The following is a 24,664-nucleotide window of genomic DNA, read 5'->3' as shown; positions in this document are numbered from 1 at the left end:
TGGGGCGTCCCCTGGGTCATTGTCCGGGTCCCCGTCATCCGGATCTGGGGATGGGGCCGGATCGTAGTGAGGTAAAGGTGGAGGGGGTGGAGGTGGGAGGGGGGGTGGCAGTGGGGAGGGTACTCTGAGGGGAGAAGTAGCTGAGTCCCTCTTTTTGGGTGGAGGAGGAGGAGCCGGAGCCTCAAGGCGACGTTTCTTAGTGATTACAGTCAAAAGGCCAGTCTTCGGATCTCTGGACAAAGTCTTTTGTAAAGGGTCTGGTGTAAACAGAGCCAATGGCGCCGAGTCGTCTGTCGGCACCGGCGATTTCGGAACCGGAGGTTTCGATGTTCTGTGTACGCCATGCTTTTTCGAGGTCTCCGTGTGTTTCGGCGTCGAATGCTGTTTCGGCGCCGGAGCATCGGTGCCGACCGATTTCTGTTTGTGTTTGGTCGGCCCCGAGTGTCCAGGCTTCGGCACCGGTGGTTTCGGAGTCGAGCTGGATTTTGCAGGCTTTGGTGCCGGATGCTGTTTATCGGCACCGTGCGTCGGCTGGCTCGATCCCGAGCTGCCGTGAGACTTTGGGTGCTTCGACACCGGGCCCGAAGGTGGGGTGATCGAGGCTTTGGTTTTGGTTTTGCCCAGGCCGGCAGGCGAGGGAGTAACCGGAGTCTCTTTGGTTTTCGGTGCGGGGTTGGGAGGGGGCATAGTACTCACGGCCCGCTGTCCTGGTGTGACGTCCTCCAGGTCTGAGTCGTCGGCCTCGGAAGCGCTGACGATGTCTTCCCCCCGTTCGGTGTGTGTCTGCCCCGAAGCTTCGGCGTCGTCTCCGAAGATGTCCGGTGGAGCTGCAGAGGATGAGTGCGCCATGGTGCGTCGAGCTCTTCGATCTCGGATCGTTTTCTTCGATCGAAAAGACTTGCAGGCGGGGCAGTCTCTAGCCTCGTGTTCCGGAGAGAGGCAAAGGTTACACACCTGATGGAGGTCGGTGTGGGGAAATTTAGACCCACATTTTGGGCACTTTTTAAACGGAGTCCTTTCCATCGGCCGGGACCGGAGTCGCGGAGGGCCCGAAGGCCGGTGTCGATGTACGGGATGGAAAAGTGCCGCTTCGAGAGATGAAGATGATGAAGGGACTCGAAGAATCGAGGATTTTCCGTCGAGGCTGGAACCGTAGAAGTTCGAAGCCGGAGCACGAAGTATCACATCCGAGCCCGATGGCGGAAAAAAACAATCTGAGGATGGAGCCGAAGCCCATGCGCAGTACGGACCGAAGGAGGAGTCACCAAACTCGTGACTTCCAAAGACGGTCCAAGAAGAAAAACAAACTGCAAACATCCGGGCCCAACACCAGATGGCGACCTATGCTAAGTGTACAATCTGCAGCTCATATGCCTCGAACACCGGAGATACTTCCTGCGCGACTTCAGGATGGAGATATGGAAATACGCATCCTGCAAATCGATCGACACCATCCAGCCCTCCTGATGCAACGCTTGAAGAACCTGCGCAAGGGTGAGCATCTTGAACCTCTCTTGCTTCAGAAAAAGATTCAAGATCCTTCGGTCCAATATTGGACGCAATCTGCCGTCCATTTTCGGAATCAGGAAATACCGGTAGTAGCATCCCTGACCCCTCTCCTGCTCAGGAACCACCTCTATCACACCTTTTTTTAGTAACGTCAGGACTTCCTCCTGCAGGAGAAGAGGGTGGTCCTCTGAGCAAGCCCCTTAAGGAGGGTAATTTGGAGGAAATTCCCGAAAGGGAAGGGCGTACCCATTTTCTACAAGATTTAGAACCCAAAGGTCTGTAGTAACAGATTCCCAATCTTGTAGAAAATGGGTAAGCCGGCCCCCCACAGGACCAGCATGATCCAGAACGGTGGATATAGGGTTGCTTAGCAGTGGTGGGAGGGGCCGAGGAAGAGTAGGAGAGCTGACGACCTCGAGTGCGACCTCTGACTCTGCAGCTCTTATACAGAGTGGTTTGCTGCTGCTGAGGCTGTCTGTAAGAATGAAAAGTTGCCCTTCCGAAGCCCCTGTACCTCTTGAACGAACCCCTTGGCTGAGATTGAAGGCCCAAAGATTTAGCCTTGGCCTTACTCTCTTTAAATCTTTCAAGCGCAGCATTTGCTTTCTTGCCAAAAAGTCCGGAGCCATCAAAAGGCAAGTCCAAGAGTGTTGACTGGACATCAGGGGAGAATTCTGAAGATTTAAGCCACGCACTCCTCCTGGTGGCAACAGAAGATCCCATGACTCTTTCAACTGAGTCAGCTGTATCCTAGCCACTTTGGATCATCTGACGTGCCACCGCTTGGGTATCCGAAAGGACCTTATTGAAACTTATCCTATCCTCTGACAGTTTGAGTTAGCTGCTTTGCTGAGTCCATAAGAGCATGGATATATCGGCCCAAAAGACAGGTGGCATTCGTCGATTTAAGGGCCATGCTGGCAGAAGAGAAGACCTTCTTGGCCGACTGATTCAATTTCTTTGCTTCCCTGTCACTTGGGGAATAGAACCTGAGGATTTTCTGGAACAGGTAGCCTGAACCACCAGACTCGCCGGAGATGGGCGAGATGTCAAAAAGTCTGGGTTTTCCAGAGCTGCCCTATACCTCCTGGCAATAACTTTAGAAACTGCCGGAGCAGAATAGGGCTTACGCCACACCTCCATTACTGGCTCTATAATGGAGTCATTAAAAGGGAGTAAAGGCTCTGAAACAGTAGAAGGAGAGTGCAGAACTTCTGTTAGGATGTTAGGCTTGAACTGTGCAGAAGGCAACTGCAGATCTAAAAGTACAGCCGCCTTCTTTATAACAGCATGGTATGGTGCCACATCCTTTGAAGGAGCATCAGAAGGAGGAGTAATCTCCCATTCAGGTGATCAGTCCAGGCCACTAGCCTCCTTCAACACAAACACATCGTCCGATTCCATAAGCTCACCTTCCTCCACCAGGTATCTCTGTTCATCCAGCACCCTTTGGGCCTCCCTCCTAGACCTGATCCTCACAACCGGAGTCTGCGGCGCCGTGACCGAATCTGACGGCGCCGGAGCCAAGCGTGGATCCAATGGAACAGCCGGTGTCGAACGAGGTAGAGTCGGCGCCGGTGAAGAAGGGAGCGGCGTCGATGTCCTCGGCGCCGGTAGATGCCAAGACAGCATCACCGGAAAAAATGGCATGAAGGGAGCCTGAGGATAAGCTTGGGGAACTCCCAAACTGAAGGCCATAGGACCCGAAGGTGCACCAGAAGGGTACATGGCTCTGGAGAAGACTGCGTACATCGCATTAAGATAATGCATAGGGTCCTGACCTGGTCCTGGAAACGCAGGATATTGTTCAGGCATCACCAGACTCAGGCCGACCAGCGCCGACGGTGGAACCAGCGGAGCCGAAGGCTCACCCGAAGCAGGAGGTTCCTCACACGGAACCGGAGATGGAGCCGGCGTCGGAGATTGCTCCGGTGAAGCCACAGGTGACGATAGGCCAATAGGAGAATCAGGAACAGGCGAAAGAGATACAAAGTCCTTACGGCGTCGGGAGGGAGATGTCGATCTCGGAGCTGCATCCCTATCCGAGTGATGTGGAGATGAGTGCCTCTTCTTTTTCTTGTGCTTCTTAGACTTAGAAGCATGCCCCGAAGTCGACTTTGACCTCGACCTTCTCCAGCCTCTTTTTTCCTTCTTCATCCTTGCGATGAACAATTTCTCTTCCCTCTCCTTAAGAGGCTTGGAGCTCATCTTGCGACAGCAAGAACATCCTTCCACATCATGGTCTGAAGACAGGCACCACACGCAGTCTTCATGCGGATCTGTTATCGACATGTATTTCCCACACTCGACAAGGTTTAACCCAGACTTCGTCGATATCACAGAATAAGAGAGAGAGAAACCAGCTGAAAACAAAGTAACCAGAACAGCTACAGAGAGAGAGTCCCGAAATCCGTTGGCGTCGACGGCGCGGAAAAAAGAGAACCGACGTCATCACACCGATGAGGTCTTCTTATGGAGCTGGCGACGTCGGCAGAGTCGCGAGCGGAGCAGTGTCTCAGTGACGTCGTCTTCGACCTCATCGGCGTGGACGGCTATAAAAGTTTCCGAATGTTGCTGGCGCAGGGGATATTCACAAGGTGAGGAATCCACTGGCAGATGTATCAATCAGAAATACCTTGATTGTGGAGATTGTCATGTTTCAATCAGAAATATTAAGAACGAACATCAACTCCTTATAAAGTATTTTTTTTTTTTTAAACTGCTGACTGAAATGCATAATTTCTTGACGTGTCCTGGTCAAAAGTTCAGGAGGGGAATGTCAGAGGATTACCTATTTCATATAACCATGGGGAAGAAAATATTGCAGTTGGAGTCTCAAAGGAGAAGCTGAACCCTGAACACTTCCACATGAATGACAAGAGGTATGGTCATAATACATTGCATGGGCTGAATGTGGTCTACTGATGTTTGCCCACCTGTTTTCAATGTTAATTGTGGTATTGAAATACTGCTTGTGCTAGCACTGGCTATCAAGAGTTTACAGATTCACTTACTTCAATTATCTACCGCTGTCAGACTATGAAAGATGCAATAGTGCATAACTGGTCAGCAATGAAAGAAACCCTAACAATTAGTTGATATGCCCATGTCACTTTCACCACTTTTTTCCCCAAAATTAAGGTAGCATCCAGTATGCGGCGAATAAAAAAAAATAAAGATTCATAAAAATAAACCAACACTGACCTCATAGGAGCAGACAACTTCAGTGGGGGAAAAAAAAGACGTTTAGGGATGGTTAACAGCAAAAGAAAAAAATTGACATATATACATACAAAAAAGTCCAACAATCAAAACATGTTTGGTTACTTGCTTCAGGATGGCGAATTTCCAGTCACTAAGCAGCACACAATGATGATGCTGCAACCTGCTGCCTTTAAGTGACAAAGCCAACTACCTCTTTTGTTAGGCTGACATAACTTAAGTATCTTGCTTTTTATAAACATGTTTCATCCCAATAAAGTAATGGGTTTAAATTATCGCTGTGATTACAAAAATAAAAGACTAACAAACTGTTTTTTAAATGTTTACTTTGTAAAATGTGTTTCCAGGATCTGGATAATGGAGAAACCTGAGCAAACACCTAAAGTTTGCATATCCACATAAAATGATATCGATATACTATAAAAACACAATCAATTGTGCTGTGAACGAAGAGATTGTAACTCACCTTGGCCCAATGAGAAGTCCAACAAAGTTTATCTCTGGGTATTCATCTTGTGGAATCATCACCTTGTCACTCACTCGTGTTGCTGGAGGCCTGGAAACAAATTTATATTTACAAAAACAGCTTTATAACTGCTCCCTTTTTTAAAACTATCCTGCCAAAACTGAGCATATACCAGGGATTCTCGCTGACAGACTGAGTGAATCCGGCTGGTTGGTCAGTAGCCATCCCTCTGCTTGATCCAAAAATAACTGGAAACTGTCTATCACTGATTCAAATCTTTCCCTCAAACCTCAGACCTCCAGGAGCAGCAAGTAGCAGATTTTTGACATATTATGCTTTTAAGAAAATAAATACAGCCTTACATTAAATCTGGCCACCACTACTGGTCACTGCATTACTATAATCTCTTCACAACATCTATTTAGGAGATTGGGCTCGCTCAGTGGCTGCGACTAAGGAATGGAATAAACTGCTTGGCTTAGGAATGGAATAAGCCGTCTCTTGAACGCTATTAGATTCTTAGTTTCTTTCCCGAATGATGGTTTCAAACAAGCTTAAAAGCTTTTTTGTGTTCACCTGTTGCGCTTCATAAATAACTAAATCCCTAAGGCTCCAATTAAATACTAATAGAACAGTGATAAATACAATAACTAATATACTTAATTTTTAATACTACTCCGAGACCCCACAACTCCTTTTAAAAGGTATCATGTATGGCTACAACAACAAAGATAGCTGAAGCTTCCAGGCACAGCACAGTACTTTTAGTAAGGGAAACAACTTTACCATAATCTTTACACCAAGATAATCAGAACTTCAGTGGTATAGGTTTGCAGGACTAAAATTTTATGTGGCAGAAATTATTCTACACTATATTTCTATCTAAGTTACTGCGGTCTCAGAAGAAGAAAAAACATTTACCTCACAACTCTACAGAGTTCATAGGTAAACATTAAACATGGTCATTTTACTTACTAATATTTGCTGTTTCTTCAACTGCCTTAACTGAAGGCTTGCTTTTTTTTACTTTTCACACAATAGAAACCAGATAATTAATCATAAGCTGTTGACAGTGTTCTTACTTGTAATCTGCCGGTGGTTTAAAATCTGGGTTGAGGGCAACCATTTCTGTAATCAGGTTATGCCTCTCTTCCTCCAGTTTCTTTCGTGTTCGAAACTCGCGAGTATTCAGGCGTTTCCCCTCACTATTGTAGATTGGCTCTGGCGATGGAGACCTGTAGGAAACAATATGGTATTCACTACTCACTTGTTTAACTGTTGTACTGAGCCACATTTCCCCACATACCAATAACGACAGAGGCGCTCTAACTCAAACGCTAAAATACCCAGCCTGAACAACTGATATGTTTAAGCCCAACAGTATAGTGGGGGAAAGGATCTGATTGGGGATGTTACATTTGAAGTATGTGATCATTTGAAATTGCTAAACTGTCACAGTAGAAACAGTTTAAACTGACCTAATGTATAGGGATACTGAGAAAAATGAACAATGCATCAAGATATGGAATGCATTTCCCCATCACAGCTGATTCAGAAAAAACAAGGGATCATTTTATTTAAAAAATAAAAGCAATTCGAGGAGCTGGCACTCTGCAATTGCAGCAATGTTGCAGCACCCCAAAAACGATGGCCAAGAACTTCAGCTCGGCTATCCTCTCCTCCACTGTGACGGCAGCATCGGTACTGAATGTTCAACTTGTTCTCAAACCAGAGGTAGGAACTGGTTTAAAAGGAAGAGGTTAAGTGCCGTACAGCCCCCAGCCAATGCCCTTGCTGCCCCCCCACCCCAATTCAAGACACCACGTGCAGAGGGGAGCAACTGCTTCCTAAACAGGATCAAATGTTCATGGTTTCATTACTAGGAAAAGTTAACAGCTAAAAGTAAAGCAATGGTCAGTTTAGTTACCACAGCGATTTTGCGGTAAGAAAAAAAAAATGATTAGAACACTTCTAAAATTGACAAGTTAAAGAAACTTCTTAACATTCAGGATAATTTTGACCAAGCTGCAAGAAGGGAAGAGGTTACCCACATCAGGTTATCAAATAACATCCTGAAAGATTATGGAACCTACATCCTCTTTTGGGGTAAATAACCTTTGGCTGGTTGGAAAGGAAGTGTTATCTGGGTTCACATCAATTCAACAAAAGGAAAAAAAGTTAAAGTTGATTATTTTGGCTGAGAATTACACTTCACACGTTCAAATCGGAGCCTCAACACAGTGGGAATCAAAACCAGTTTTTATATTCCTAATATTTTGGTGCAACCTCTACCATCTATATAGTTTGCAACAATTAAAATACAAGGTGAAGCAGGAAGTGGTTAAAGTTTTAAATGAAACCCTTCAAAGAAAGTGCTTGAAAGCTATTTCCACAACCACTGAGGCTCCTTTGACATGGTTCTACCAACAAGGAGAAATTGTTGCTAGTGTAAAAAAAAATATATACATGACCCTTTACGTCACTTTTATACGTCTGATTTCAGGATGGTATGTTTTCATACACACTTAAAGTCCGAGCAGGTACAGGAAGTTCTTTAAGATTTAAATCTGCAAATTCTGAATGCTTTTGGTTGCAGGGTAACAGGAGGAATGCATCCAATTAACCAATGCCTCAAAATAACTGAGTGTCACGCTGACCAGACCATGGCTGAGAAATCAAAGCCCATTAGGACAACCCATCAATGGAAAGAACTAAACAGATACTAAATTTACCTAGAAACAGTTATTGTAATATATATGTTAAGAAAACCCAGAAAGATGCTAGCCCACATAAGGATTATATATATATATACATACACATACACACACACACATACATACACACACACGAGAGAGACAAATATTTACATGTCTTAATTAACAGAAGAGAAAATACACTAAACATTTGAAGTTAAGAATTTCGCCCCAGCTAGACCTGGCAAACTGCACTGAAGTGCATCAGTACGGCTACATTTTGAAACTACAGTTTGAAATATGTAGGTCATTGACTTAAATGAAGACCCATTCTAAAACTCAATAGGCACCCAACCGCTTTGATCACTTATCAGTATATGTCCCATTTGGCTGTTCCCGATGTGACAAGTAAGTCGACAGGCCTCCGTGGAGGATGCTTTTAGAAATACTCTAGCGGAGTTAAAAATCAAATGTCAGTCATTAGCATTTTACTGATTTCTTCCACTAGGAAAAATCAAAGGTGACAAAACTTGCTGAATGTCCAGTTTTTTACCTAAACCACTAAACTTCATGCATTTTCGAAGTATAGTAAACAACCCTGGAAAAAAAGCATTGTAAGCCTATAGACAAATACAAAAAGGTACTATGAAGTCCTCAAGTCTCTTAAATAAAAAGTCGTACCTTTTAAAATTAGCCCATTTCAAATCTATAAAGAAGTCTATTTTTCAGCACAAGCGCAAAGGAAATCTAATGTACACAGTGCTTTTGAGAGGAAGGTGACCACACACAAGGTCTCATTAATTAACGCAAGTCACACACTGAAATTAGTTAACCAAACATCGTCACAATTCAGAATTTTTGGAGCTAATTTAAACCACTAATTTTTCTATCGCTAGGTGCAACATTAAATGCCTCTTACTGCGGATTAAACTATCAGAGTTAAGCAGTACTAAGGGGGAGAGAAAAAAAACTCAATAAAAACCAGCTACAGGTATAAGAAAAGAAAATGAAACCAAATTGCAAAGTAATGTCCTCAAAATTCTTAAAATGATTAGAAATAAAGCACCCAAATGACAAATAATAATTTGAAGGAACGCATGATTAAGTACCTTGTTCCAGTGTGGTGATTTTTTTTAAGTCACAAGAGAGCACGGCTATGTTATGTCTTCACGATCAAGGTATTCAGTCTACTCCTACAGAAGCAGCACTTCTACACTATGGAAATGCTCTGCAATACAGTATCAGCTATGATAGGTTTTGGAATCACTTAAAAATGCCTGTGCAGTAAAAAAAAAAAAAAAAACATTTTAAGTAGTGACATGTGCCAGCTTCAGTTTAACTAGCGTAGATATTCCTTGTGTGGTTCAGAAGTACAAAGTTTCAAAAGCAAGACTGACACTCTTTATTCTCCGGATCCCACACTAAAGCTGTCCAAATTCCTGAGATCCCTTACTGATCTGACATGATGCCATCAAAAAAGGTATTAAAAAGTTAAAGTGTTACTGTCAGCTGGTTAAAACTTGTATCCCAACCTGTCCTCAGGGTTAGGGGGGATCCCCAGGTCTCCTGTGCGCAGTTTACGAGTCAGGTCTTCAATCTGCAGTTGTACTGGAAGAAACCAGGTTAGGAAAGAAAAAAGGATGGAAAAAAGACAATGTTACCACAATCATTTCAACTTAACATTAAATCATGAAGAACTGGAGAATATGCAAGGAACGGCCGGCAAGTGAGCACCTGGAGAACAACTCTCCACGGAGCACCAGTCGTACGCCAAGTGGAAACAAAACAATGCATGAGTAAAACAGAGCTAATTAAAGTCAGAGCCAATTAGGAAACAAACTCGTTAATTTGAAAAGGAATCAGTGGTCGGAGCTACATACTTTAATGAACTAGAAAAACAAACGCCAGAGCAAGCTCTCTTAAGCAATGTACAAAAGGTGTCTATAAATGTTAAGACTCCCTGCAGCGATGATGCTACAGAGTAAACATATAAAAAAAAAAAAAACTTCACGTTACAAATCACCTGAGCATGCTGCAGTTTGAGAGTTCCTAAGAACCAAGTCCACATTACATAAGTTCACATGATAAAAAGTAATGCTTGAGAAGAATGGGAAAATTACCTTCACGGGGACGGTGTACTCTTAGTACTCAAATCACGTGCAATCATAAGAACTGAACCATCTTCCAAAACCAGTAACAAATATGTGCGAGGACAAGCACTTATGCTTGAAAAGTGCTTTTTGCAACCAGTCAGCTTGACTAAGACGGCACAGACTAACAAATCCACAAAAAAATGTTTTATATGAAACGTCATCATACAGTGCCCGACATGCAATGCACATACTAAGTGTCAAGTCCTCCACTTGACTCTAGTGGGGAACACGTGCTTGGAGATGTCAGATGACTGACTGTCAGATTTTTTGGGAGGTTTGGGATGTAGGGGAGAGGAGATTTAATTTGGTGTTGAAATGGGATTAAAGTTGCCCCTTCCGTTTATGAACCTGACTGAAAATATTCATCAGCTGTTTTTGGGCAGCAAGTACCAACTTTTAAGGGCAGAGCACAGAAGAGGTGGGCTTCAAAACAACTTGCATTCGGAGTCAATGCAGTATTTTAGTAACGATGGGTGGGGGGCAAATGTCATTCACTGACAGCCTTCGTTTCAAACTTATAATTCCTAAACATAGGTAAAAACGAGACTGGATCTCACTTTGGCAGTCTTTTGCAGTCCATCCACATGCCTTGATAGACAGGGGTGTTTCCATAACAAATTAATGACAGAATGATTGCCATCTTTAAAGTACTGTATGCTACAGTTGGATGACCCAGTTCTTTTAGATTGTTTTCAAACCATTTAATTCAGCTGTGTGGATGGAAAAAAACAATTCTATTTAAAGTAGTAACTCATGACCACTTAAGTGCACCAGCCCTCTATAGCACACACTCATTTATGTGATAGATTGTTAAGTACAGAGAATTGCGCTAGGAAACAATACTATAAGAGCATAGGTGAGTAGTTCAGCCTGTTTTCGTGCCTAGTCATCAGCGATAACAAGTCCTTCATGGTCACACATTAGCGTAAATATATTACTGCAATATAAGGAAAGGTAAGGCAGTACAGCAATTACTTTAGCAAATCGCTCTTACATCGGAGCCTTGTTAGAAAACGTTTTAAGCATTAATTATCGAAAGAGCATTTAAGTCAAGCACGTCATCTTGAGACATATGTTCAACATCTGGTTTAACTCCTCAGCACTGAAATAAACATTCAGTAAAGCTATGCATTTGTTTTTGTAAAGGATTGCGGGGAACAATAAGCAGCATCGCAGAACACTAACGAGTACATCGCTAACGAAGGCAATAGGAGTTGCTTTGATCCAGACTGAGTAAGCATCTACACAAGAGACCGTTTTGTTTTTTTAAACGCTTGCACATACTTCAAACAAAAAAAAAAAGACTACGTCTTTTATTTATCCCCAAACATAACCAGATAGATGTACTTAATTGCGAGTGGTTGCAAAAATTATTCGAAATTGTGACAAATGTCTGTGGCCCTCAGTTCTGTGATTGATTTTGCTGCGGGGCTTCTACACCAACTGGGCATCAGAAAATACAAGTATTAAACAATGGAAAATTTCTAAAAGGACCCGAGACCAACCAGTCTTTGGTGGATGAGTGAGTAGTATAGGACTAAAGCAATATCACAAAACACTGCCCGATCATTAGATTCCGTATTAGTGGTGCTTAAGGAATATAAAGGCAGAGTTGTAGCAGAGACATTTTATTTTAGACTATGAACAGAATAAATTGAAAAATAAGTACAATTATATTTTAACCATCTATAATGCTTAGACTCGAGTGTATAAAGGTATAGGCTGTTTCAGATTTTATTCTATTAAAACCAGTGAATCTTTGGCAGCTCCGACTTTGTAGCAGGATGATTCAATACTTTCCGAACAATTAACCATTAAGGGCCAGGAACTCAAGTCTGATGGCAGAACCCATGGGGGTTTATTTTATTTTGACCGGGTGCCCCGAAGGACTTAAAACGTAAGTCAACTTTAATAGTTTGCAACTAAATCCAAGTCTAAAAGCGTATTGAATGTGAAACAAGTCCTCAGTATTCGCTGAGGTGCAAAATAAACCAGAATTAGAGCATCTGTTAACACCCCAAAGAGGATGGCTACCTTTCTAGATGAAACACGCTCAAAAAATGATAAAAACAAAATGGTATCCCTGCACGCTCATAGGAAGAAAAAACAGTTGCAGCCGTTTCTTATATCACGGACGCAATCTGAGAGTTCGAGTCTAACCGAGAAAGCAAACTGCGATTAGTGAGCACATGTTCTTCTGAGGAGTAAAAAGTAAACAGACAAAAACTGCGAGGAGTCAGTACCTAGAGAGGGACATCGACGACATACGGCCAAACAGAAGTCCTGAAATTCAAACACCAAGCAGGTGCGGTATAAATAGGGCTCCCGGTTTTACGGCATTTGTTTTTGTTTTTCCGTCTGCATTTATCCATATTTATTTTTTGCCATTTTATATCTGTAATTATCCATATTTCCTTAGGTTTTTGAGAAAATCTTAAACCGAATCTACTATATTTCCGCATTTAATCGCCAAATGTGAACTCATACTTGAATCGGACAGGTTTCAATGTGACTACAGATAATGAATGCACTTACATTTCTCGTTTGGAGACGTGGGGGCGCGTCGCTGACTCCCGCTGTGTGCCCTACCTGGTGTGTCCTGTGTGCTTTGGTCCGCTGCCGCTGTTCATCTGTCCTCCGCCGCCGCTAATACCAACGCGGCCGCTGAGTGGGGACTACAATTCCCAGCTGCCTGTGCGGCCGGAACTCGCCGACAGCGTTTCCCGCGCCAGGAGGCGCTTAAATATCAGGCACTCCCCCGGCAGAGCGGGTTGCTCGTTTGGAGACGTGGGGGCGCGTCGCTGACTCCCGCTGTGTGCTTTGGTCCGCTGCCGCTGTTCATCTGTCCTCCGTCGCCGCTGCTAATACCAACGCGGCCGCTGAGTGGGGACTACAATTCCCAGCTGCCTGTGCGGCCGGAACTCGCCGACAGAGTTTCCCGCGCCAGGAGGCGCTTAAATATCAGGCACTCCCCCCGCGACGCGGGCGACGCCGGGCTAAGCCCGGGCAAAGGGCGGGCCCTCTAAGGCCCTCAGAGGTCAACAGTGGTCGGGCGGGCCACCGATCTAAGCTGCAGAAAGGTGAGAGAAGCGATATGGCCACAAGGGGGAAGCGCTCTGCTATTCAAAGTGCCGGCCCAGATGTGGCACATCCGAGTATACCGTTATCCTTGGAAAGTATGCTGGATAATGCTTTCAACATGGTTGCCAATGAAATTGCGAGTACAGAGAGACGGATGTCACTGGAGCTTTCACGTGCACACCCTGAGCTCAGGGGCTCAAGTATAGCCTACACTATACCTTTATCCCCAACTGTTACAGTGTCTAAATCCAATGTGCCCCACCCACCATCTATCACCCTTGAGGAGGAAAGCGACACTATTATCCTTGAATCCCAGCTCGATACCACTGAATACGTCCCTATCCCTCATATATCCCCGAAAGCCAAACCTGCCGGAGGAAAAAGGAAAAGAGGCCCCTCAAAATCCTTAAATAACAAAAGGAAACCAGCTCTGTATAACAAGGGCCAACCCACACCGCAGAGTATGTGGACAAGAGGGAAGCAAAAAAACAATAGGGGGCAGCAGTGTTACGACTGATGAAGTGCAATTGGTTGAAGGACCCCTGGATATTACTCCCCCCAGTAACGGTATAAACTGTACTTACACACAGACTGAGCCAGTTAGTGAAAATATTTCAGCAATTAAATCAAATGCTAATTTTATGGAAACCATTGTAGATACCGTTTTTAAACAGTTAGAATGCCAAATGATCAAACAGTTTAATAATATTTTTAAAAGATTGGACCGTATTGAAACCCTGATTAAGAATGAGGATGTCAAGAGGAAGGGGGCTATTAGCCTTGATCTAATAAGGGGCGAGCGCTTTTTGAAAGATTTAGAAACTGTTAACAAAGGTATATTAAGCGAGGTGTAAAATGCCCCCAGAAAAGTTACTATTGAAAACACTGTATCGAATAGCGCCAATGATGGGAGAAATTACACTTCAAAAACCCCCCTGCACACCCTGACTACAGTCACAGAACCAATATGCCCCAACACTATAGCCACTAATACGCCTAAGGATGCTCCCACCCTCCATGCCACAGGGAGGAAGGTACCTATTAACACTGCATCAGACAAGGGCCAAATAACTATCACAAGGCCAACAATGTACTCAGGGCCTGTCCTTAATTTGCCTCCCGACGCCTGCCCTTATGTAATAATTTTGGCAGGCGTACCCCAGTTAAGGGAGGGACAAAGCGAGACATGGATGCAGCTTAATAACAAATGCATAGACTGGCTATCTTAACACAAAGGGGTAGGACCCAATATTATGAGAGAAATTTTGACTACACGACGGGTGAGCTGGGTTGGGCCACTACCAAAGAACATAGAAGGGGATTGTATTGTCATCAATTTTAGAAATCCCTCTACAGCTAAATTTATCCTTGGTAGTACTAATACGTGTTTCTCCCCACCTACTGACATAACCTCCTTGCCATTGGGTTACTTTTACAGACCTCATCATAGACCTCCCAGTCCCACTTTTTCACCTTTTCCCTTATATAACAGGTACAGTGCCCTGTCTGACCTGGGCACTCTGGACTGACCACTAACTATCTCGTCAGATTCAGTAATTAGGAACTATTCTAAGATACCCGGGCCAGCAGGGGATTCTCCTATTAATTCAACTATAGTGATTGCTAACGATGTTAAGGCGCCTAAGAACAATAGCCATGTTTTTATTGCCGGTACCATCTACCAACAATCTGCCAATCTTAAGCTGGAATATAGCAGGTTTAAATGCTAAAGTTACAAATAGGGACTGGGTTTCTAAAATTGATATTCTAATGTTTCAAGAAACCTGGTGCACCACTCCTCTTCTTTTTGATGGTTTCTGTTTTAATCAAATTGCTTCTACACCTGCTATAGGTAGACCTAGCGGGGGACTATCAACATGGGTCAAAATGGGTGCAGATGTCAAAATTGAATCACTGGAAACACACAATAGAAATTTCCAGGATTTGCTCTATACTAGCAGTGTTAGAATATGTTTAATACATTTTTATAACAATGATTTTAAAACACATCCCAATATGAATTTTATAAAGTTGTTTAATTTTATTGACGATATTACCGAAGGACAAAAGTGTGGCAAACTTGATGGGATATGTATAGGAGGTGATTTTAATGCACACATCCACCGTCAAACTCCTCCTTGTAAAAGAGGCGAAGAATTATCCAACCTTCTGGCCACGAGGGACTTAATCAATGTTATGGAAAAAGTAAACACCATGGAGAAAATCCGCCCCGTGGCCACTTATATCGGACATGGGAGTGCTTCCACAATTGACTATGTATTCATGAGCCCTACGCTCGTGGACCTTTTACTAGAGGCCTCAGTAGTCAGGTATATATATAGCGACCACCACTCCATTCTATCCACTCTTAAACTTCCTCACAAAAAGCCGAAGCGGAAAGAAATAGGGGCAAAAAACCTAGTCGCGTCGACAGATAGGCTAAGGGTGGTTTGGAAGGGGATTGACAATAAGGGGGTACTAGCCAGAGTTGTAAAATCTTATCCTGGACTAGTCTTCACCTGCCTGTCATCCGACCACCCTGACAATGCGATTGTGGAAGCATTCACTGAATTGTGCAAGACTATAAAGAAGGAGATATCCAAGCCAGCCTTAATTAATACTAACATCACCCCTAGATGGTTTGACAACTCTTGCTCTAGGGCAAACAGCGATCGGAGAGCTGCCTTAAAGACCGACCCACCAGATCAGTCTCTGGTGAGGACCCTGAGGTCTAGCTACAAACGTGCTTTAAGAACACGATCCGAAGAGCTTTTAAAAACCCATTGGGAATCACTCGTACTAACTGCAGCAACAAAGGATATTGCCGGGTTTTGGAGAGAGGTCAAGAACCTGAAATCATTTGGCTCCAATATTACTCCCATAACTTGTAGCATACAAGGGGACGCATGGGTGAAGTATTTCACAAAAATTTACATGGCATCGACTCCTCCTATTGAAAATTGTCATTTATTTAAGTTTCCGTATATCTCAATAACGGAAGTAGAGGATGCAATTCTTCAAAGCACAGGAAACAAAGCGCCAGGGCCTGATGGAGTATCTATTGATTTAATAAAATCAGAGCCTGACCTATGGTCCCCACTTTTGTGTAATGTTTTTAATAATTTATCAAACACTTCACTGCCTGATTCTTGGTCCAATAGCACCATCGTACCAATTTTTAAAAAAGGGGACAGACTTGACCCTGGGAGTTATCGCTCGATATCACTAATTGATAATACATTGAAGATTTTGGGCAGGGTCATTTTTAATAAGATTAACATTTGGTCCGAAGAAAATAAAATCTTACACCCATGCCAGTTAGGCTTTAGAAGCAACGTAGGGACGGTTGAGCAGTGCTTGAACCTAAACTTAGTTTTAGATAAATACACCATAGCTAAAAAATCCCCACTTTACCTAGGTTTTATGGATCTAAGCTCTGCTTTTGATTTTGTCAATCGATCACGCCTATGGACAGCCTTGCTGAGATATGGTTTGGATGAATCTCTGGTCCATTTTCTGGCCCATTTACACAGTGATTTAAAAGCTTGTGTTCGTATTAATAACGATGGTGAAGTTTCGGGCGAGATTTTAATCGGCAGGGGTGTAAGACAAGGCTGTGTCTTGGCTCCCCTGCTTTTTATTTTATATATAAATGAACTAAGTACATCCTTGGATAAACTGACTACTGATGTCCCGCTCGTTAACGGCAAACCCCTCCCTGTATTGCTTTATGCCGACGATGCGGTACTTTTAGGCCGTACACCTAATGCACTTCGCACCTTAACCCGTTCGACGCGCATGACGGAACGGTTCCGTCATGCACGTCGGTTGGGCTGTGCTTATGACGGAACCGTTCCGTCATGGCCCCGCCCGCGCACGGAACCTTCAGCGTGGCGCGGAAATCCGCGCCGCGCTGAAGGGGTTAATATCAGGCTTCGTCTCTTATATGGCCGGCCTTGACTTATGCACAAACTTCAAAAAATCTTATATAATGTCTTGTGGGCCAATGAAACATAAAATCTGCCATATTACGTCAGGGAACAATGTTTTAAATAGCACTTTCCCTTATTTAGGTCTGTTTTCCGATTTCGGATCCTGGCAACCTCATGTTGCCAGAGGAAGGAACAAACTGGGTAAAGCCATCAACTCTATAATTACTTTACGCCAACCAAAGCATACTGAAGTCATTCTATCACTTTTACAAATTTATAAAACCCAGTGCGTCCCCACAGGAACTTATGGTGCCGAGGTGTGGGGATACTCGAGTTGCACGAATATCCAGATAGAAGAAAATAAATTCTGTAGGAAGGTACTGGGGGGAGATCTCGGCACCATCATACGTGTGCCATAGAGAATTGAATCTCCCATATATAGAGGACTTTATAAAATCCAGACCTGCTCTGTTTTGGTTAAAAATTTGGCGTAATCCAGCAGCCTCACTGACCCGTGACATAATTTTAGACTGCCTAAAAAGTGAGCGGGCAAAATATATTCCTTGGCTTAACGCGGTACAGATGAGCCTTCTAAGTGTAGAAATGGGGCATCTCTTCTCAGCACCCGAAACAATTGATCCATCACATAAGACCATAGTGAAAAGGGCTTTATTTGATTTGTATCGAGTGAATAGAGAAAAAATCGAATTCACAAAGCCAGTAATTATTGGGTACATACCACTACAAATATTATGTACTAAGCCATCTAATATGCCCCAAAGCTACCTATGCAAGAAATTGGGCAGATGGAATCGGAGTTTGCGGTTTAGATTTAGGGATGGGAGTGTGGTAAACTTACTCTGCTTCCCCTTAGGTTACACTCACAATTTGGGGAACTTATTTTGCCCATGTAACCAGGGTGGAAAGCAGAGTTTGCTGCATTTTACACTGTTTTGTGGCTTTTATGTAAAATATACCAAACACTTTCTAATCCCTTATTTGAGAGCCAATGCCTTGACTGATTTTAATGAGGCTTTTAGAGTTTTACGGACGTTAGGTACTGACTATGTAATTTACAGAGTCAACCATTTTCTTCAAATTGCTGTCCGTTCTCGTGCCTCAATGAACACGACCTGAAGTGTGTCGATTATTTTGCCAACTTAACTTATTGTGTTGTGCACATTGGCTGTCCACTTACCCTAATGAATTTGGTATGACAGCCTGTTTGCTATTTTGCACATTGTATTCTTGTACATTGGGTGTACTATTAGATATGTTGCTTTAAGATAAGTTTTTATTAATGACTCAGGTTGTTTTATTACTTGCACACTGCATATTTGCACATTTGATGTATCTTAGACATGTTGTTTTCTTAGAACATGTTTTATTATTCATTGGGATGACTTTTTATGTATTTTAATGGATGCATTCTCTGGAAATTTCTGATATGTTTGATTCAGAACTATTTTTGCACAATTTGCGTATTGATATCTGCACTTATTTGACTGTGTATAAGAATGCTTGGTGTATTTTGTATGTACTTTTATGGATGTTTTGTATATATCCGAATAAAGATCATTTGAATTGAATTGAATGCACTTACACAAAATGGCAAATTTTACTATCAATGTTATGCACATCTACTACATACGCCTCATTACTAAAATGCCCTTTTTTCCCCAATCCTCTCAGCTATTGGCATGGAAGTCATGACTGACAGCATTTACAATCACTCAAACAACCTTCTTTCCGTTTTTGTCTGCATTTAAAAAACAAAAGCAGTCTACAAAATATATATATATATATATATATATATATAAAAAACAGCGAGCCTCAGCTATAAATTGGAAAGACTACTAAAATGTGTTGATAATGTTCATAACCAAAATGTTAAATCAATTATAGAATGCGGCTCCTTGAACTAGTTTTAAAAGTCACCATAGCTTACAAACTCCGTTATAGCACTTGGCCTCTAGGACTTTTAAGCAGAAGGACACTGACCCCCGGGTGCTAGTATAATCGCTTTTCGAGCGCTCAAATCCTGAAGTACTGGCCGGCCAGGATCAACTCATCTTCCGAATTTAAGGCAGTTTGGTACCATCATGCGACTGCCAACACATCTAAACCATACCCTGGAGCACTGTGTTCTTCCAGAAACGGACGGGCGATGTCTTCGAATGTAAACAGCATACCGACCGAAATAGCAACTGTAGTTCCTTAACCCCTTCGCTGCGGCAGGAATTCCGCCGCGGCGCTGGGGGGGTTTGGGGGCAGTTGCGGTGGCGCTGAGCTCGTGACGGAACCACTCCGTCACGAGCCACGGGTGAGCTGTGCTCATGACGGAGTGGTTCCGTCACGTCTCCGCCCACTGCGCTAATCGCCCGCACAGGCGGGGAATTAGCGCCGCGTGGGCAGAGCGGCCGCCAACGGCCGCAGCATGATGGAACCACTCCGTCATGAGCACAGCGCACCCGTGGCTCACGACGGGGTGGTTCCGTCATGAGCGGGGAAGGGGTTAAATGAGGCCTCCGTACATGGGAACTGGGAGCAACGAAAGTCAATCAACCAGGTTTGTTCAGCTTTCAGGGCTGTATTCCATCACAGAGGTGACTACAAAAACAAGCATTTGCAATGCAATAGGTCTCGCATTTACACGAGTTTAAGCTATTGGCATTGTAAATGCCAAATGCCTTTTATTTATGTTAAAAAAACAAAAATAAAAGGCATTGTCGGGAGGAGCCTAGCGCGCATCCAAGATGGTCGCGTGAGCACAGGGCTCCCCGGACCCTTTCTGCTCCTCGGAATATATCCTGAGACTATCCTGATTTGGTTTATGGAATCTGGGAGATGAAGACCAGCTGATCTTATATCTCTTTTTAAAACTCTAATCGGACCTGGGAATCCTGAGTTGTCGTCGTCGGAACTTTCGGGACCCACCCGACGGAGGTGGCCGGGGTGAAGGTGACCCGTGGGGCCGGGCTGCAATTGAACAACAGCGGCCTCAGCGCGGTGCCAGTTGCCGATTCAGCACTTTCGGTTTCGGTTTTGGCCTTCAGGAGATCAGCTGGCGTGCGTGCTCAGGGTGGCGGGGTGCCTCCTGGGCCTCTGCCCGAGGCTTGCTTCCCTCTGCTACTGGTGGGCCTGACGCCTCCGACCCCTACACCGACAGTTTGTGGTCCTTTTGCTGGCGCCCGCACACCTCTTGATCGGAGGTCCCATTGAGAGACTGCGCTCACATGGCGGGCAAAGGGGGTCCGGAGGGGCGCAAGACCAAGGCTTCTCTGCGCGGGGGGCCGGTCCAGAGCAACAACATGGACCGCTACACCCAGGGCAGGGGGTCCCCTGGCGCTGCTGGCCTCTCCCCGGATGCTGCAGGGGGAGGCACGACCGTCTCTGCGGAACCTTCCCTGCAGGACATTATGGGCGCCATCGAGGGCATCAGGGAAACCATCGCGACGCAATATGAGGCCCTGGCCCGTAAGATCGACACTGTCGCGATCGATGTCACCCTGATTCGGGCCGACCTCTCCAAAACTAACGAGAGGGTCCAGGCCCTTGATGCACGGACCTCCACCCTGGGTGCGGAGGTGTCGGATCTGCGGGCCGCGCTTGGGGACATTAGAGTGGTCAACGACCATATGGCCCGGCGGCTTGAGGACTTCGAGGGACGGGCCCGACGCAACAACGTCCGCATCATTGGTGTACCGGAGTCCTCCGACAGCCGCCCGGTGGACCTCGTGGTCGAGGAACTTATCATGCAACAGCTGTCCCCGGCTGGCCTAAGCAAATTCTTCGCCGTGGAGCGGGCCCATCGAGTGCCGGGCGGCCGGCCGCGGCCGGGGGCCCCCCCGAGGCCTATCGTGGCTAAACTGTTCCACTACAGGGACCGCGACGCTATTCTGCAGGCTTCACGGACCCGTGGCCCGGTCCGCTACGAGAACTCGACCATCAATTTTTATCCGGACTTCACACAACTGGTCCAGAAACAGCGGATGGGATTCCAAGGGGTGAAGCGCCGTCTCCGCGAGCTAGGCCTGAAGTATTCGATGATCTACCCGGCGAAACTACGAGTGGAGCATGGAGAGCGGACAGCCTTTTTTGACTCTCCTGTGGCCGCAAGTGACTGGCTGGACTCGCTGCCGGACGGGGGTGGCCGGCCCGGGCCCTCTGGGGGCACCGCAGGTGACGGGTCCCCTTAGACTGACATTTGGTCCTTGCTTTTGCGGTTTTGCACTGTACAGTTGGGTCTTACTCTTTTGCATACTGTGTCTTACCAGGACCCGTGAGGGGTGCGGGCGGGTTCGGGTCCCTTTCCTCCTCCGGGGTCTTTTTGTAGAATGGGGTTAGTGGGGCGACAGGCACACTGCAAGTTGGGGGGGGGTCTTTGGCCCGCAGGGGTGCAGGGTGGGGGGAGTTGGACTTGGGGTGGGGTTGGGGGGGAAGAGGGGTTGTTTTTTGTGTGTTTTTTGTTTACAGGGCGAGGTATTGATTTTTGTCCATATTTGGGAACTGTGCGGCGGGCTGGGGGCCTCTTGATCTATTGGAGGGGATGGGGGGAGACGGGTTGAGGCTTATGTCATGGAACGTCAATGGGTTGGGGGACCGTATTAAGCGGGGTGTTGTACTGCAATATTTGCGTCGTTTGACTCCTGATGTGGTGTTTCTCCAGGAGACGCATTTGGTCGGCAATGTCTGCCATGCGATGAACAGGGGGGGATACCGCCTCGTAGCCCATTCTGGTTTCACAACTGGCTCCAGGGGGGTGGGCATTCTCCTGCGAACCTCCCTTCCGGTGGAGATCACGAGGATAGTCTCGGATGACAGAGGGCGCTATGTGTGTTTGATTGGGAGGTGGGAGGGGCAGCCCCTTACCCTGGTTTCAGTCTACGTCCCCCCGGGCCTCCAGAACTCCACCTTTATTGACTTGGGTCGAATGCTGCTTGACCTTCCGGACGGCCTCCTGCTCATGGGCGGGGACTTTAATTCTGTGGTTTCGGGTGAACTGGATCGTCACCCACCAAGGACCCTCCCCGCTGCCCAGTCATGGCTGGGTGGGATGTTGGAGACCTTCGGCTTGGTGGATAGTTGGAGACTAATGCATCCGACCCAGTGTCAGTTCACCTTTCATTCGGGGGCGCATGGGAGTCTCTCCAGGTTAGACTACTTCCTTATGCCCGCGGCGCAGACTGGTAGGATTCGAGAGGTCAGACACCTGGCGCGTGGTATCTCCGACCATTCTCCGCTGTGGCTTCTCTTTGACACCGGGTCGCGGTCCGCAGGGCGGATAGCGCCCATTAACCCCTGGTACTTGCGGGACCCTGTGACTCGTGACAGCCTGGTTAAGGCCATGGACCAATATTTCAGTGAAAACGAGGGGTCGGTGTCGTCTGCGTTGTCCCTTTGGGAAGCCTTTAAAACTGTGATACGCGGACACGCCCTCGCCCAAATAGTGGTGGCCAAGAAGGTTAGGAGCGAGGCGGTGGTGAAGCTGGAGACTGACATCTCGGGGCTGGAGTCGGCCTTGGAGGCGAATGTTACTCCGGACGGGCTACATGCCCTTAGCCTGAAACAGTTCGAATATAGGTCCCTGGTCACTGACGCGGCCAAAACTATGTATAGGGAGCAGCAGGGCCGATTGTATGACGCGGGGGACAAGGCGGGAAAGTTGATTGCGTGGCTGGACAAAAAGGAGAGAGTGAATCGTGTGGTCCCCGAGTTGCGTGCTGCGGATGGTGTGTGTGTGACTGAGCCGGATGAGATTGTGGAATGTTTCGCCGACCACCTCCGGGCGGTGTACTCCCCGGTGACTGACAGGGATGAGGATGACTCCCGCCTCTTACTGAGAGATATTGCTCTGCCCGGCCTGTCCGTTGAGGACCGAGAGCGGCTGGACGCCCCCTTGTCGTCGGATGAAATAGCGACCGCGATTCGTTCCCTTCGCTCGGGCAAGGCTATGGGTCCTAACGGTCTGCCCATTGAACTATACAAATTGCGTCCTGATAAGCTTGCGCCCTTCCTCAGCCGCATGTTTCGCGACTCTCTTGCGGCGGGTTCCCTTCCGGCCGACCAGCGCTTGGCCACTATAGTCGTTATCCCCAAGGAGGGCAAGCCGCGAGATCGCTGTACTTCTTACCGGCCTATTTCACTGCTCAATGCGGAGCCTAAAATCCTGGCGAAAGTCCTGGCCAATCGATTGTTGAGTGTCGTGTGCGACCTTATACATCCGGACCAATGCGGCTTTATCCCGCACCGCAACACCGCTCTTAACTTGCGGCGTCTTCACGGTGCCCTTGCCAGGGCGGAGTTCCTCTCCGAACCGGCCGTGCTGGTTTCTTTGGATGCCACGATGGCCTTTGACACTATTGAGTGGCCATTCCTCTGGGCCGTCTTGGATAAATTCGGCTTTGGAGAGGGATTTATTGGCTGGGTGAGGCTCCTTTACACGGGACCCATGGCTCAAGTGGTGGTGAATGGGCGGGTCTCTCGGCCCTTTGCCCTTGGCAGGGGCACGAGGCAGGGGTGCCCGTTGTCCCCGTTGCTTTTTGCTCTCGCCCTGGAGCCACTCGCTGCCTGGCTCCGTTGGGAGCCCTCGCTTAGAGGGATCCGGTGGGGCCCGGGCTTTGAAGATCGGGTCTCGCTGTATGCGGACGACATTCTCCTGTATCTCACCTCACCACGGCAGTCGCTCAACGTCCTCTTTGACGTTCTGACCTCCTTTGGGAACAATTCGGGTCTCACGATCAATTGGTCTAAATCCTGCGTTTATCCCATCTCTGGTGGTCCTCCTCTCCTGCCGCCTCGGCTCCCGATTCAAATATCTCTGAGCGGCTTTAAGTACCTGGGGATATACGTTTCGCTGGACCCGGCGGCTCGCTATGAGCAGAATCTCCTGCGTCCACTTCGGCGACTGCGGGAGGACACGGCCCGGTGGTGCAGGCTGCCCCTGTCCCCGCTGGGTCGGGCCGCGCTGTTCAAAATGATGTCCCTTCCCAGGTTCCTCTATGCACTCCAGAACTCCTTCGACGTTATCCCAGTGGCCTACTTTCGGGAGGTGGAGAGCCTGCAGAGGAGACTGGTGTGGGACGGGCGGGCGCGTATTGCTCTTGCCAAGCTCACTCTCCCCTGGTATGACGGGGGCATCGCGCTTCCTGACATTCGCAGGTACTATTGGGCCTCGCAGCTATCTGCCATTAACCACGCCACGTATGCGCCCGGCTTGAATCCGGCGTATGAGATGGACAAGTTCCTGCTTCCCGGCGGGAACTACAACAGGGCACTTTATTCCCGCCTGGCTGGCCGGACCCTTACGGGTCCTACTAAGATTGCTGTGCGGACCTGGAGGGCTGCCACGGCGGCCATGGGCTGGAGTGAGCGATTAACATGTGCTACTCCCTTGTTTGCCTCCGACCGCCTGGGCAGCTTGTGGACCACGAAGGGGTTTGACCAGTGGGACACGATTGGTATCAGCAAAGTGGGAGACCTGTGGCACAAGGGCGCGGTCAAGACTTTCGCGGTGCTCCAGGCAGAATACGAGCTGACCGACAGGGAGTTCTTCCGCTACGCCCAGGTTCGACACGCCCTGCTCTCGGTCTTCGGGGAGGGGACCAA

General features: G+C 46.6%; 1 protein-coding gene across 4 annotated transcripts in view; it reads right to left on the bottom strand.

Annotated features, from left to right (window-relative positions):
- The window catches only part of SF1 (splicing factor 1), a 211,642-nt gene that overhangs the window by 174,448 nt on the left and 12,530 nt on the right, over nt 1–24,664 (bottom strand). For all 4 annotated transcript variants that reach the window (XM_085625936.1, XM_085625933.1, XM_085625934.1 and 1 more), the window contains exons 3-5: nt 9,423–9,498; nt 6,280–6,432; nt 5,198–5,287 (exon numbers count right to left, since the gene is read on the bottom strand). In XM_085625936.1, the coding sequence (XP_085482062.1) occupies nt 5,198–5,287; nt 6,280–6,432; nt 9,423–9,498 (319 nt within the window). The remainder of the gene's footprint in view (nt 1–5,197; nt 5,288–6,279; nt 6,433–9,422; nt 9,499–24,664) is intronic.

The sequence above is a fragment of the Triturus cristatus genome, chromosome 9 (assembly GCF_964204655.1).
Source record: "Triturus cristatus chromosome 9, aTriCri1.1, whole genome shotgun sequence".
Taxonomy (NCBI): Eukaryota; Metazoa; Chordata; class Amphibia; order Caudata; family Salamandridae; genus Triturus; species Triturus cristatus.
Note: the sequence above shows the minus strand (reverse complement) of the source record. Positions and strands in the feature narration are given on the sequence as shown.